The sequence below is a fragment of the Martes martes genome, assembly GCF_963455335.1.
Source record: "Martes martes genome assembly, chromosome: 10".
Classification (NCBI taxonomy): domain Eukaryota; kingdom Metazoa; phylum Chordata; class Mammalia; order Carnivora; family Mustelidae; genus Martes; species Martes martes.
Window position 1 is genome coordinate 49,490,741 of NC_137898.1, and position 15,533 is coordinate 49,506,273.

The 15,533-nt window shown below is 47.9% G+C and overlaps 1 protein-coding gene across 1 annotated transcript in view; it reads left to right on the plus strand.

Moving 5' to 3' along the window:
* The window catches only part of GALNT18 (polypeptide N-acetylgalactosaminyltransferase 18), a 341,676-nt gene that overhangs the window by 268,463 nt on the left and 57,680 nt on the right, over positions 1–15,533 (plus strand). The window contains exon 7 of the mRNA XM_080816994.1: positions 15,052–15,237. Coding sequence (XP_080673120.1) covers positions 15,052–15,237 — 186 coding nt within the window. The remainder of the gene's footprint in view (positions 1–15,051; positions 15,238–15,533) is intronic.

Consider the following 15,533-nt stretch of genomic DNA (forward strand, 5'->3'; position numbering starts at 1 on the left):
AGTCTCATGCTGTATCTCCTTTATGCCTCCCAAGAACCACTAGAGGCTAGAATTATTATCCTCATTTTACAGATGAGAACACGGAGGCTCAGAGAGTTGGATTCACTTGCCTAGGTCCCACAGAGAAAGGGTGGCGGAGCTTGTATTTGAACGTGGTTCTGTCTGATGCCAATGCCTCTAAATCCCCAGTCTGTACTATGAGAATGTAAGCAGAGAAGGCATATGGATGCAGCTGGAAGGTGGCCCTGGAGGGGACAGGTGGGTCAAGGCTGGCTCTAGGAGACAGATTTCAAAGGGCTGAGGAGGAAGTGGTTGGAAACTGATAGGAGATGGGGAGGTTAGAGATTATATTTGACCATGAATAGAGGGAGAGGTTGACCTAGTGTCTACTTGTAGGCAGAGGCCGAGTGCCAGGACCCTGGGAAAGCACAGACTTGACCTTAAGAGAGTGGTTGAAAATTTCCTTTCCTTCTAGGTGGTCAGCTCTAGCTAGCCCTGCTGTGCGGGGCTGTGGGCCACTAGGTGTGGCCTCCTGGAACCCAGGGGGCCTAAAATGCCCAGGGCCCTGAGACCCAAGCAACCTGGGACCTAGCAGGTCTAAACCCCAGGATTTGGGGTCTTCCCTGCTTGTGATCTTCATACATGAGGGAAGCTCGCTGCCCCCAGCAGCCCAGAGCCAGTTACTCTGCCTTGCTCAGATGCCCGGCATCTAGAAACATCGGGGGAAGGCTTTTTTTGCCCCAACGCATTATCATGAGCGCACTAGCCACGAGTAACTCTGCAGTTACAGAGCAGCCGCAGAACAGACGCAGTTTAACAGTACACTGTAAAAGTTTTACGGTTAGTAAAGATAAGTGCAAAATTAATCCCTAAAGAACAAAGCAATTAAAAAAGTACATAATGAAGCAATTAGCTAGAAATGGTGGGGAGCAGGAAAGGGAGAGTGCCCGTGGACGATTTTACTCTGGAAGGGTCTTCACACTTATATTTTTTTAATTGTGTTCAATGAGGGAGCCATAGAAGAAGATTCATAAGATGCCCAGAAGAGGTAACAATTGATAGAGGGTTTTGAGAGTCAAACTGAAGGAAATTTTTACCTTCCTAAAAAGTTGGGGCCAAGGAGGAAAAGAGCTATAAAGACCATTATTGGTATAATTAATGAAATTTTATTATAGACTGTGGATTAGGTAATAGTAATGTATCAGGGTTTAATTTCCTGATTTGGAGGAAACAAGAAAAATAAAAGCAAAAAAAAAAAAAAAACCACACAAAAAACAAAACAAAGCAAAAAAAACCCTGGGAGCCAGCAATGTACGTTAAAACTTAGGAGAGTCATTCATTTTCATTCATTCTCTCTCTCTCTCTGTTCTTGTTTTATGTTTTATTTTTTTCTTTAGCTGAGGCTGCCTGCTGTTTTGTATCAGATGCTGTAAGGTAGCCTCTTGCCGCCATTACATTGTAGCTCTCCTTTTCCAGGAAGGGACCGCTCAGCAAGGCCACCGTCAGTCCCGTAGAGTGACAGACAGCAAGCAGGGGCTCCCTCCTCCCTTCTCTCCTTCTCCTCCTCCTTCCCCTCCCCCTCCTTTTGGCTTGTCCTCCTCTTCTAGACACTGTTGTGGTTTTTTTCTCGACAAGACCTGATATTCGTAAATCTGAAACTGCAGAGGGGGAGTCCAGAGACACCTACTCCCATTACAGATGCTCCTGCCACCTGGGCGGCTCAGTCGGTTAAGCGGCAGACGCTTGATTACTGCTCAGGTTATGACTGCAGGGTCAGGGGATTGAATCCTCTGTGGAGCCCCGGCTTGAGCTGCATCGGGCTCTGCACTGAGCAGGGAATCTGCTCGAGATTCTCTCTCTCCATCTCCCTCTGCAACCGCATCCCCCACCCAAACTCTTTCTCAAAAAAAAAAAAAAAAAAAAAAAAAAGATAATGCTCTTTACTTTGTAAAGAGATGCAAGAAGTAGAATACTAATAAATATAATTTCCCGGTGCTTGTGGGTGACTGATAACAGAAATTACCTCTACCCACAAGTTTTTCTATCAAGCAAAGATTACCTGAACATGAAGTCGATCCTGAAAATAGTTAACCCCTGGTGTCAACTACCCCAGGAAATAACAATTGTTCCCATTAGGCCCTGTCTCTCTCCGTGTGTGTGCTGTCTGTCTAGTTTGGAAAAGTCCAAGGGACAGGCCCCAGTCCCTGTCCTTGCCTGGCGCAGCCCCCTGCAGGTGGTTGAGTGCTGAATGCTGTGTGCCCCATATCATTCCTAACGCCTGTTCAGATGCTGCTCATCAACGTCTTTATAGCCTGTGGCATTTCCACTGCACTGGATTGTAGTTCTGTAAAGAAATCATGAAGAAGGGGAGATTAAACATTAGTAATGATTTCAAGACAGTTTTTCTGGCTTTCAGCACTTCTGTGCCCTATATATATGGCATATATAAACAAATAATAAATATATACATAAATTACAATTTATTATCCCAACCAGAACATTTTTGAGAGTGAAAGGAAGTACTCCCGATAATCACACTGGAACATTAGACATCAACCAATACTACCATGGGCAAACCAGGACACATGGTCACTCAATTTATAATCTGATGTGTACATTTAATGCAATTCTTTCTTTTGACCCCATTTGTTAGGTGCCTGTTATAGGTGACCTTGGGCATACAATGCTTAACATTACATATGTAACATTGAGCATATAATGTTTAAAAAGTGAAGGTAGCCCCTGCCCTCTTTGAGCTAATGGCATAATGGTGCAGACAGCTGATGAAAGAAAACAAAGAATAAATATATAGTTAGAGATTTCAGGGCACCTGTGTGGCTCAGTTGGGCAAGCAACTGACTTTAGTTCACGTCATGATCCCAGGGTCTTGGGATCGAATCCCACATTGTGCTCCCTGCCCAGGGGAGGAATCTTCCTTCTCCCTCTCCCTCTGTCACTCCCCCTGCTTGTGCTCTCTGTCAAAGAAAGAAATTAAATCTTTTGTAGAATTTTAGTAAATGCTGTATTAGCCAACTCGGGCTGCCCTAACAAAATACATAGATGAGGTGCCTCGAACGATGGAAATTTGTTTTTTCCCAGCTCTGGAAGCTAGAAGTCTGAAATCAGGGTCCTTGCATGGTCAGGTTCTAGTAAGACCTCTCCTCCTGGCTTGTATACAACCACCTTCTCGCTGTGTCCTTACATGGTAGAGAGCGAGCTCTAGTGTCTCTTTGTCTTCTAATAAGGATGTAGTTCTGTCTGATCAGGGCTCCACTCTTATGGCTTCATTTAACTTAATCACCTCCTTTAAGGCTCTATTTCAGTAGAGTCACATGGAGGAGTTGGGCCTTCAGCATAGGAATTTGGTGGAGGGGGGACACAGTTCAGTCCCTAGCAAGTGCTACAGCACAAAACAGAGTGTAAGTTCCAGAAAGTCCTCTCGTACAACGGAGCCTGGCACATAGGGAGTGCTCAGTGAGTGATTGTTGAATTGAATTAAAGCACAGAAGCGACATGATCTGACTTACAGTTTTAGAAGGTGGATTGCAGGGTGGCAAGGGTTGAAGCAAGGAGACTTTTTAGGAGGCTGTTGATAGACTTGTCCACGCATAGATAACGGCGGCTGGGACCAGGCTGTTGACTCCGCAGCTTGGGAGACATGATTAAACTGAAGCTATACTTAGGTGGTAGAACGGACTGCATTTGCCAATGTATTATTGGATGTAGAGGGGGGAGAAAGAGGATGTAATTATGGATGAATTACATGATTGTTGATGTAGGTTTTAGACTTGGGCTATCAGGTGGACGGCAGGAAGACGGGGGGCAGATGGGGAGGCAGGGAAGGAAATGGAGAACACGGTTTTGCACAGGCAAGCTCGCAATGCTTGAGAGACACACAAGTGGAGGTGACATGTAGGCAGTTGGATATATAAATCTTGAGCTCAGAGGAATGTAGCTCATGTAATTCTCACAACTATTTTTGCAATGTGTCATTTTTTGCCTCCATTTCACAGACAAGGAAATGGAATGTTAGAAGGGGGAATGAATTGCCTAAAGTCACCAGTCCAGCAAATGAGAAATGTAGGCTTTGACACCAACACTGTTTAACCCCAGAGCCTGTGCTCTGAACCACAGGGACCTCCCGTCTCAAGAGGCCCAGGGCTTGGATACATTTCCTACTCAGCTTCTAAATTATCACCTGACCTTGAACCTCACTTTGCTCACCTGGGAGATGATGGGAGGTAATCTGTTAGGTCTCGTTCAGTTCCCTACTGCAATGCTGATCTCCTTTATAAATCCCATTTTTAATGTGAATTTGCTGTAGGTACCTTTCAGAGATCATACCCAAGCTGACAATTCATTTTGATGTGTATGAAAAGGGCAAATCTCTTTAAGCGAAGACCCAGCACACCAGCTTTTTTAATCTGAATTCCAATGGAGTAAGAGGAAAGCTGCTTAGTACAAATGCCATTTCTGAGTGAGAGAATGTTTGGTATCTCAGATTCCTTTTTATCATCTGAATGGTAACCTTCGGGGTCCTACCAGGCCAAATATGAGGGTGATGCTTGGGCCAGACACATAGCTTCCTCTGATGTCTGTGCCCCAGGTCTGCTGAAAAGTCAAACTTGCCCACCTCTGCCATCTCAGTGACACATACGTCACTGAATCCTGTGGCCCCTGATGTCTGGGGTTGGGTGGATAGTGGTGACAGAGTGTATCCTTTCATCCAGGGCTTCCTGGTTGTCCTGCATTTCAGAAAGGACCCTCCTGACTTACCATGGGCTATACTCTGGACAGTGGTCCAAAGAGTCATCCTTTGGACGGGCGTCACCTTTTTGAGGGGGCATTTGATAGGGACCGTCAATTCGAATTTGATTGGGACGTGCTAATGAGCCATTCATATGTGTGGGATTTGTTTCTGATTAGATTAAACTTCTGAGAGAGGAAAGAAACAGCCACTGATTAAAGACATAAAAAAAGAAACACTTTAAATGAGTAAGTGGTTCATCTTCATATAGCAAAGTATAAATTAAACATAGTCCAGGGGATCAGCTTTGAATAGCAGCTGGATAGAGCGGGCTTTTCTGAATACGTCCACAAGGAGAAGATGCTCACAGCAATTCAAAAGAACTTAACCCACCAGAGAGGGCACTGAACACTCCGGAGTAAATGGATGGGCCAACTTATCTGATAAAAATGACTCTCGGGCTAGCAACGAGAAGGGTTTCATTTGGATTTCAGAAAATTGCTCCCCGAGTCCCTGTGACATTCAAGCTTATTGTTATTCTCTGGCAGCATCAGTGATGGTAATGGGGCCAGAGATCTTAGCTCAAAACAAAGACTCGATTAGAGTAGACAGCACACGTGTCAGGGGGACCCCGATTTGGAACTTAGCCAATACTTCTCTCTCTGAGCATGGGGCTTCTATAGTTTTGGTTCTATAGAAATGCCTGGACTGGAATTAGCTAGCCTTCCCAGCCTCGTGCATGAGAACCTGACCAAGGCTGGGTTGTGGCAGCATGCCTGGGCTCACCAGGCTCACTCCAGAATTAGGGGAGCGGCCACAGGGCTACTACCTAGCCTTCTGAGCAACCCTGAGTATGCATGACTCCAAGCCCCTTCCTCTTCTGCCCTCCTGGCTTCTCTCTCAGTTTTCTGACCTCTGCTCTGGTTCTGAGCACGAAGCAGACTCTCAACCACAACCTGTTTTGCAAGGGTCCTAACACCTGCCTTCTCCTGGTAGCTCCTTCTCTCAGCCCCTGGGACTAAATGTACTCTCTGTACCCTCAGCATTCGGTTGGGTCCTGCTCTGACTGGATTCAACACATGGACTTGGGAAGGGGACTTGTCCCTTCTGAACAGTCTCTCCCCTTACCTGGAACTCTCTGCTACGAAGTCCCCGCCAATAGACTGAACCCCTGATTGTCAATGCTGCAGTGTCCAAGCCTCTCTGGTCACTTTGCCTCTTTGGCAACTTGTGTTAATCAGAGCTGTGCCAGTAGCCCCCAAGTCCCAGAGGCTCAACCCAGAACCAGTTTATTTCCTGCTCACATTAGCCTCCTGAAGGGTGGGAGGCCATCCTGGGCAGCCATTCTCTGAGTGGTGACTCAGCCTGCTTCCCTCAGGGGGTTCCCCATCTTTGAACTTCACGGTCATATTGCCTTTAGTGTGCAGCAGATTGGGAAGGAGAGAGGTCAAAGTGCTCATGAACTTCCCACACTGGATCCTTACCGACCTTGGCCAGGAAGTGACTGTCTCCTTGGACCACCTCTTTGGACTAAACTGCTCACATGATTCTTCCTGACTGGAAGGGAGGATGCGAGATGTAGAGGGAGCACGGAGATATTTAACAAGCCGTAGTAGTCTACCACACCCTTGAAAACCACCCTACTCCTGGCTCCTCTTTGCCATCCTCAGTATGTTCAGGCCTGACTTCTTCCTTTTTGTCATAAATCCAACCTAGCTTGAGTGTGGGGCGATATTAATCAGGCCTGTTGGCTGGTATGAGATCTGCGGTAGCCATGAATAAACTCTACTTGGTTGGCACCATGAAAAGATGCCTGCTAATCTCAAGGACCATATGTTTGCAAAGCAATCCTCACAAAATTCCCCATGGGGGAAGTGAACTCCTAGGTCCCCGGTCTTTGTAGTCAGAGCACTGGGGTCTGAGGAGAAGCAGAGTCCCCTGTGTGTGATGGGTTAGTTTGCAGAGCCTGGAGCCATCACTGCCCTGGGTTTCCTGTAGGTAAGAAGTTATTGCAGCAAATCTCAAGTCCCTGCAAAACAGCCTTTTAACGTCTTCTTCATGAAATGCTTCCAGACCTTCCAGCCCAGCTGGTCTCTTTTTGGAATTCTGCCAGATGAATCCTCCTGCTGCTTTCTGATAGTTATGAAAAATCCCTTTCAAACAGGGAAACTGCTTCAAGTGCTTCTTAGGACTGACCCCAAATCAGACCCCTTCAGGGACACCTTCCAAGAAAAAGCATCATTTTTTCCCAAGCAGCTCTGTCCAGAGGACTCTTGGACAGTGTTTACTGCAAGAGGGGGCTTGGGGAAGCTGTGCCCCCAGAGTATTTTTTCTGTGGGGTCTGATGGAAGAATAAGCATTGTGAGACTTTAAGAATGTTTTCTTACACTTAAAAATAATGAAATATCTACCCTCGGAAACCTGGAAGAGCACCAAGGAAAGTACACTGGAGATCATTCAGAACTAAGGCCCAGGGACGCCTGGGTGGCTCAGTTGGTTAAGCGGCTGCCTTCGGCTCAGGTCATGATCCCAGCGTCCTGGGATCGAGTCCCACATTGGGCTCCTTGCTCTGCGGGGAGCCTGCTTCTCCCTCTGCCACTCTGTCTGCCTGTGCGCTCTCTCTCTCTCTCTCTCTCTGACAAATAAATAAAATCTTTAAAAAAAAAAAAAAAAAGAACTAAGGCCCAACTCTTGATCCCACGTTCATGATGTAAGTGTTTGTCAAGCACCCACCATGTGCCAGGGCCTCTGGAGGCATAGAGATTCCTTCATGAGAGCAAGGTGGCCATGGCTCTTCTCTGGAGGGCTGGTGTTGCAGGCCTAGAAACAGATTAAAGCTCCTGCTCACTGAAAACCAAGGAGTTACAAATGAAAGCTATAGTGAAAGTGAATTTCACACCCATTGGATTGGCAAGAATTAGAAAGTTGGACAATGCCAAATGTTGACGAGACTGTGAAGCCACATGAGAGCTCATTTGCGCTGGTGGGAGCAGAATGTGGTGTGCTCGCTTTGGAAGAGTTCCTCTTCCTGGGGAAAGTTGAATGTGTCCACAATGTGCTCCACTGGGGTGGAGCACGGAGAGGTGCTCACTCTTGGGCACCAAGAGACATGTAGAAATTGTCCCATGGAGCATTCTCCATTATCCTGGAAACAACCAGACGGCCGACCCACAAGAGGGTGCGTCAGGAAACCGCTGCATCTTTACACAATGGAATACTCTGGCGATGAGGATAAATGGACCAAGGAACATGTCACGGAATGCAGACAATATGCTTTCATGTATGTAGCATCCAAAGACAGGTAAAACCACATAGGTAATGTAGGTTGATGGCAAGAAAATTAAAAATATTCAGGGTAATGGGTTTCCTTTGGGGGTGAGGAAGAGCACACAGTTTTCTGAGTTACTGCTAAGGACCTGTTTCTTTAGCGGAGCAGTAGGTGAACCGTTGTTCCTTATATCGTATGTCTTTCATTGTACACGTGCACACAACTATCAGAAGTGCTGTGCCCCAGGAAGGACAGGTGGTAGGCAACACACAGCAGAGACATTTACCCAAATTTAGGGCCGCCAGGAAGAGTCAGTAGGAATTACTAGGGAAATAAATGTATCATGGGGGAAGAATTCCAGTGAATGGATTGGTATGGGGTGCAGGGCAGAAATGCGAGTATAGGGATCCTACATCTGCCCTAGAAACTAAGAGAAGTGGGTATAACAGGATAGCAGAGGATGGCAGAAGAAGCTGCAGCAAACAGGAGGGACCGGGTCTCAGAAGACTTGCAAATCCTGCCAAGGAACGTGATCTTTCTCTGGAGACTGAATGTGGCAAGTATGGGAACGAGACCCATGTTGGAGGAAGGTTGGCTTACATTTGTCTCCTTCCCGGTTTCTCTTCTGCTTCATGCCCTTGACCTCGGCTTGTTGCTGGCTTCTGGCGTTTGTCTTAGCTTGGCCTGGACCTGACCCCTCTTCCCTTCTCACCCCCATGCAGGACTGAACCTAGGGTGAGGTGAGCAAGGGGCCCCAAACACAGAACGGAAGGATGCCTGGGAAGGAGCCCTGCGTGGCCCTAGTCAGCGGCCCTGGTCGGCATCTTTGTTCGCCTGCATTTCTGACCCCACCACCACCCTGCAAATGAGTTTCTGGTCTTCTGCCAGCTATTCCCAGGCCTTGGTCTAAACCTCCATCCTCCTTGTCTTCCTTCCCCCAGCCTGCCTGGTTTGGCTTTCTACTCTGTCTCAGCATTTCACAGCCAACTTAGGCGAGACAGTTACACATAAAAAGATAATTAACAACGAGAGCCAAGAAAAACGGACCCCATGAGTGGTACAAATCATGTGTTTCAGGAGTTTGGAGGAGCTGGTCCCGGCTGGCTTTGGATGGATGGAGAGCAGAAAAGAGGCTTTCTAGGCTAAAGGAAGACTGGGAACATTTTTCCAAGAGCAAAGAGATCATTAAAAGTCATGAGGAGATAAAAAGCTGGACAGGATGTAGGAACCCGGGGTTCATGGCTCTGAAGTTCAAGGCTGAGATGCCACCACTCCCAATTCCTTGCCTACCGTAAGCATTGCTAATGAATTGTGGCATCCTTTTCCATGGAGCCCAGAGAATACTTCTCAGAAGGATTCAGAGCCTCAGAATCCTTCTCAACACAGTGCTTCAGAAGGACATTAACAAGCAAATGGATTGAACATGGAAGTGTTATTTGCTGTCCTTGACATAGACTACAGAGTGATCAGGAGTCTCTGTGTGAGAGAAAGGGTCAAACTGTTCCCTGTTGCTTTGCCTCCAGTGTGTCCCTGTTTTACAACTTCTGATTTATAACTCTGCCAGTCATGTCTCAAACCGGCAAGGAAACAGAATCACAGAATGGTAGAAGTAGATGGAATCGATAACCTCATTGAGTTCAGTTCCTCCATTTGGCAGCTAGAAGAAACTTGAAGCTTAGGAGGGAAATGGGCTTGTTTATCTAAGGGGCAAACAGAACATAAATGCAGATCTTTTGACCTGACCTTGTACGAGCAGCTCCCAGTCCTGGAAAGGGAAAGGAATCTGACCTTCCCTAAGAACCCACAACATGCCTGTCTTTGCTAGTGGGAGTTTTTCATAGAACATCTCGCTTAAACCTGCCAGGGCATCACTATCCCCAACAAAAAGGCCACTGACATCCAAAGATGTCAAAGGTTCAAGTCAAAGGCTAATGTGTGACAAGAGGCAGGATTCAAACCCTCTCCATCAGCCCCCAAGACCTGCCTTACCCGATGGTTCCCATGTGGATGCTCCAAGCCTTTCTGGAAACAATAATAGGATTAGGGCTCTCTGGGAAGGGCTGAGTGAGACTTTCCTCCACACCGGGTGACTGCTGTTTACCATCTACTTCGTCTACTTCCGGTTCTTGGCCCCATCTGGGAGAAAGCCCAGGGACTCCTCTGCGGGTGTATGCAGGCACTGGCCAGGTTGAGGGCTCTCTCTACAGGGAGTTCAGGGTTCCACAAGATGAAGCGGCCTGCTTTCCACCATGCTCATTTGATGACTCGCCAGGTTTTACAACGTTAATTTAAGCTCTGCAGCCAAAGTGACTCTCTCCAGTTACAGCAGCGTGCACTTAAATGTCAGAGCTTTGCTGAAAAACCGCTTGGATTTGAAGGGAGTCATTGTGTTTGGTAAAATCTGGCCACATTTTATGTTTATGGCCTTTATTAGGGGATCCAGCTGAGCGAGTTAAAACTGCCTTTCTATAGTCCGTGAAAACCTGGGACTCTTGGATTGCAGGAATCACTCAGTGAAGTAACAGCTATTGAATGTATACTAAATGCCTGGGGCTGGTGTATGCAATGTGATCCTTGTCTTCCTGGAGCTTGTAGTCTAGCAGGATGCAGGAGAAAGACATGGAAAGAGTAAATACCTAAATGGAAGTGTTGTGTGTAAGTGTTACTGAGACAAAGGGTGGGGCTCCGTAAGTATTCCGAGGGGAAGCTAATGGGTGGTCAGAGAAGGTAATATTTGAGCTGGATGACAAGTGGTGGTGGAGGGGGGGGATTGTTCCAGAAAGATGGAAACATCAGGAGCAAAGGCACAGAGACAGGAGAGAATTTGATGTGATCAAGAAATCTATTTCCCAGTGCCCATCCAGGAGCCACAAGATCCAGCCTTCATCCAGGGCTGACGTGTGTCTGGTGTCCCCAGTGCCCGTGGGACTGAGCTTGGGCCTCACTTGTTCTACCAAGCCAGGCTCACATGTCCCCCATGTAAAAATCAAGCTCTCTATCTTGTAGGTGCTTCCTGATGAGGTGACCTCATCGGCTTTCTTGGTTACTAACCCTTGACCTTCATTTCTGGGCCATGTCTTTGGTGCCCACCTTCCCGGCCCTCCCTCCCTTGGCACCCTCACCCACTGGAACTTGCAAGGCTAAGCCATCACTGTCTCCCACGTCTTTGGCCTCCATCCAGAAGCCCTGCTTCTCTGGCATCATCCTTCCTGTCTGTAGCCTCCTTCTGGTTTGGGTCTTTCTACCTTCTGCCAACTGTGACGTGTCCCAGGCACAGCTCCCCTTCACTCCTTTCCTCATCCCCTGTCCCACCCACGCCTCCACGGAAGTTTCATGATATCATCTTCCACAAGGTCCAAATGCCAGTGATTTTCTTTCCTATTCTTTGCCTACCATCCATGAGAGGGTCTCTGAGATCCCCTGTAGGGAAGACTTGAGAATCTCTGTGCATCAAGTCATTGGTCCCCAGAGCCGCTCATCATCTAGGGATCAGAGAACTCGGGCCTCCTCTTGTTTATCTCAGTGTCGTTGGGCAGGGTCCAGAGGTGGCGGGCCAAACCTGCTGGGTCTATAGCTTCTGCTCCTGTCCCCAGAGACCACTGGGAACCCAAAGGCTGCGTTCTAGACAGATGCCATCATCTTCTCCATCAATAAGTTCCTTTGCACAGGAGGGAGGAGTGGGGATGACCTCTAGGTTAACAAGGGCTCTCGGTCTCTGGGGAGGAGCCTGGTGCACCACTCCACACTGAGCCGGTCACTCTGGAAGGCAGCCTGTCTCTTGTCTGGTGGACTTCAGCCAGACATGGGAGTCCTCTGCAGTTATATTTTTCCCAGAAGGTGGATGTCCAAGAGAGCCAAAGAGCAGCAATTATAAGGTTTTTAGAAAATAATAGCATACACGGGGGCTTCCTGAGCCCACAGCCCTGTGCGGAAATAACTTCTGCTGTGCGTGTTTCATAGAGAAGAGGTTAAGTGGCCCAAAGTCGCCCCTCAGCAGGTGCACAGCAGGGACAGAACGGGCTCAGGTGTCCTGCCCCTACCCCCTTGACTGCCGGTGCTCAGACTGAAGCAGACCCAGGGTTGAACACAGGAACACATCCCCCTCTTCCCCAGGACAACATTGAGGCTCAGGCAGAGAAGTCGCCTGCCAAAGGTGGCGCAGCAGCAGGGGCCAGAAGCACAATATTTGAAATTAATCCTCACTGGCTCCAATGTGGTGTTTTCAAATACTATGTCCTCCCCAGCCCAGGCCAGACCCACCTCTGCGGGAAACCCGTGATCTGTCCTGGGCACCGTTTGGCCCATGTCTGAAGGAGACCCTGGGCAGGGGTGGAGTATGTAATTGTGTGTGCAGAAGCCCAGCATGCTGGAGGGAGTGAGAACGGTCAGCATGACTGTGACATGGAGTGCATGGGGAAGCAAGCCCTGGGCTGGGGGGGCTGGGCAAGGACAGGCCCCAGGAGCCTCGGGGCCATGCTGGTAGGGTACAGGGGGGTGTGATCCCCTTTATACCTTCCAGAGATCGCTCTGGCTGCTGGGAGGAGAAGAGACCAGAGGAGGAAGGCAGGAGGGAGGTCAGTTGTTCGCAGGCTGTTGCAGGGTCCACATGAGCCATGACAGTGGTCTGGACAAGGGCCATGGCCATCATGAAGGAAAACAGGAGTGAGTTCGAGATCCCGCCACTGAGATCACACCACTCCTTTGACTGTGCACTCAGGGTGGATGGGACGTGTGGCCGCCACCCTTCTGATCAGAACCACGGCCGAGGTGCCCACTCTAACGTGAAGTGGTGAACCGGCTCTTTGAGAAACAGGTCTTGTAATAAAAGAGCTTTGTTACGAGTCATGTTCTGTGCTGTGTTGCTGAAATACGCCAAGTGATAGCCTCCGTTCCAGTTGCAAAGAATAATTACCCCGACTCTTTGTGTTGTCAATAACATATTCACAGCATTCACAGGCTCTCATTGCCAATCTGAGCCAAGTGACTTGGAAGTCAGCAAGATCCCCAGAAGGAATAGGTCATGGACGTGAACGTGCACGGCCTGGGGTCTTCCGTGGCTTCCTCTCTTCGGTGAACTTCTGCGGGGCTCAAACGGATCCTTTTCCCTTCAGTACCAGCTGTGTGGCCTTGGCCAAGGGATAGCCTTTAGTCTCAGTTTCCCCATTTGGAACTGGAGACGTTAACGACTGCCTCACAGGGTTATTCTGAAGATCCTGCTGAATATAATTTGTATAATAACAGCTGAGCTGATGGCATGCTTCTTATGTCCCAGGCATTTTCCTAAGCACTCTGTATATAATCACTTTAATCTCCTCGGTAGCCTCATGAGAGAGGCGCTATTATAATCCCCATTTGAGAGGAGGGAACTGAAACACAGCAAGATCGAGTGACTCACCCAAGGTCATGCAGCTAGCATGAAACAGGGCCAGGATTTAAATCCAAGTAGTCTGGTTCCACGTCCTCTCTTCATAACCATCACACTGTGCCACCTGCCCGCAGGCACAGTCCACTACCTGGCACACGGCAGACACCCAGTGGGAATGCTTGTTTCCTTTCCATTGGCTCTAAATATTACACTAAATGCAAGACAAGCTCAAAAAATAGAAAGATGATCAGTTGCCTTCCAACTCTGACCACCCAGAGCGACCAGCCAACTGGTGTGAAAGAGACGGGCAGAAGAGAAGGCATTCTCTTCCTAACTCCGGGGGCAATTAAGCAAAATCCAGAGGTGACCTTAGAGTACACTTATCTTGATGAACACTGAGAAATTTATAGAATTGTTGAATCATTACAGTGCACACCTGAAACTAACATGACACTGTATGCTAACTATACTTGAATAAAAAACAGAAAGAGAAAACAAAGCTGACTTTATCTTGGATGAAGTCCTGTGGTCGTTGATGGATACATGTTATAAGTGTGAACATTCTTTACCAAATTGTCCAGCTGACAGTATCTGACAAGAGACCTCTGCTGTCCACCCAGAGATGATGATCGTGTTCCCCCAGAAGCCTCATTCATCAGCTCTGGCCCAGTGTTTCAGATTTATCCCACATTTATTAAGCATTGATCACTTATTGATTGAGTGATTAAACACCATCAGCCATATATTTATTCAATAAGGACTTACAAAGTACTTTTATGTACCAGGCCTTTTGTTAGGTGCTGGAGACAAGAACTAAGTGAGATACTGTTCTTCCATCTGGGAGCACGGAGTGAGGAAGAGAGGGAGACTCACAGGTAAGCAGGAAGTCATGAGAGCAAGAGCTTTGGAGGCCAGAGGAGGGAGCAGTTGGCTCTGCCCCCAGGAAGTGCACAAAGACCCCACAACAGGGAGGTCATAGGGCCAAGATCTTGAGAGATTATATTTTTTCAGCTGGAGAAGGAGTGGCATTCTAAAATGACACATAGAATGGGCAAAAGCCTAAGGGCACAAAAGGACACGCATGTTCCAGAACATTCAAAATTCAGAGTAGCTGGAATGATCATGGAAAGACCTCTAAGACACTGTCCCTCGACACTTAGAATAGAAGATCATTTTTCTCTATTTTCTTTTAAATCCAATTACATCTAGTCCAAGCTCTTAGTCACTGAGGTCAATGAGAAGCTTTGCATGATTCCCTTCTTTGTATCTCTCCCCCTCTGATGCTGTCTCTCTCTGCTGCTTCTTCAATGTCAAGCACAGCAGCAGAGACTATTCTGAAGATTTTTGTTAACTTCTCCACCAGGGGCAAAGAGAATCCAGATCTTTGTTCACAAAAATGTTTAATCTCTTCTTTGCACAGTAGAAGGAATGGGAAGAGAAAGCACATTAATTCTTTGCTGGTAAATCCATGGCAACAAGCAACAAGATACAAACAGACTCAATCATCTTCCTGCTAGAGGAGTAGAAATAAGGGAGAGCTCACTGCCTTTGCCGACCATGGTCTGAGAGACAAGGTGGAGAGAGCTGGAGCTGTCCGTGCTCAGGCTGGTCTGGTTTAGTGGCTTGGAGTCCGGTCTGGGCACTGATGAGTGACTCTTGTGTCCCCTACAGGTGTGGCAGTGTGGTGGCAGCGTGGAGGTCCTGCCTTGCTCCCGGATTGCCCACATCGAGCGAGCCCACAAGCCCTACACCGAGGACCTCACGGCCCACGTCCGCAGGAATGCCCTTAGGGTGGCTGAAGTCTGGATGGACGAGTTTAAAAGCCATGTCTACATGGCCTGGAACATACCCCAGGAGGTAGGAAGCCTTTGTGGGGATGGGGTTTCGGGGTTTGCAGAGGGGGGACCAAAAACAAAAAAATATGGGTCTAAACCCTTCTTCCCATGGATCAACCAGTGTCTTGTGATCCGTGCTAGAGTAGCTTCTCAGCCCCAGAAGATAGCACGTGTGGAAGAAAAGAGGCTGACCGTGAGGCACTAAGCCGTGTCTCCCCACGCCTGTCCCTGGGCAGCATGCTTAAAGGAAGACTCTCCCAACTTCGGTATCCTCATTTTGTGTGTGTGTGTGTGATTTATTTATTTTAGAGAGAGCAC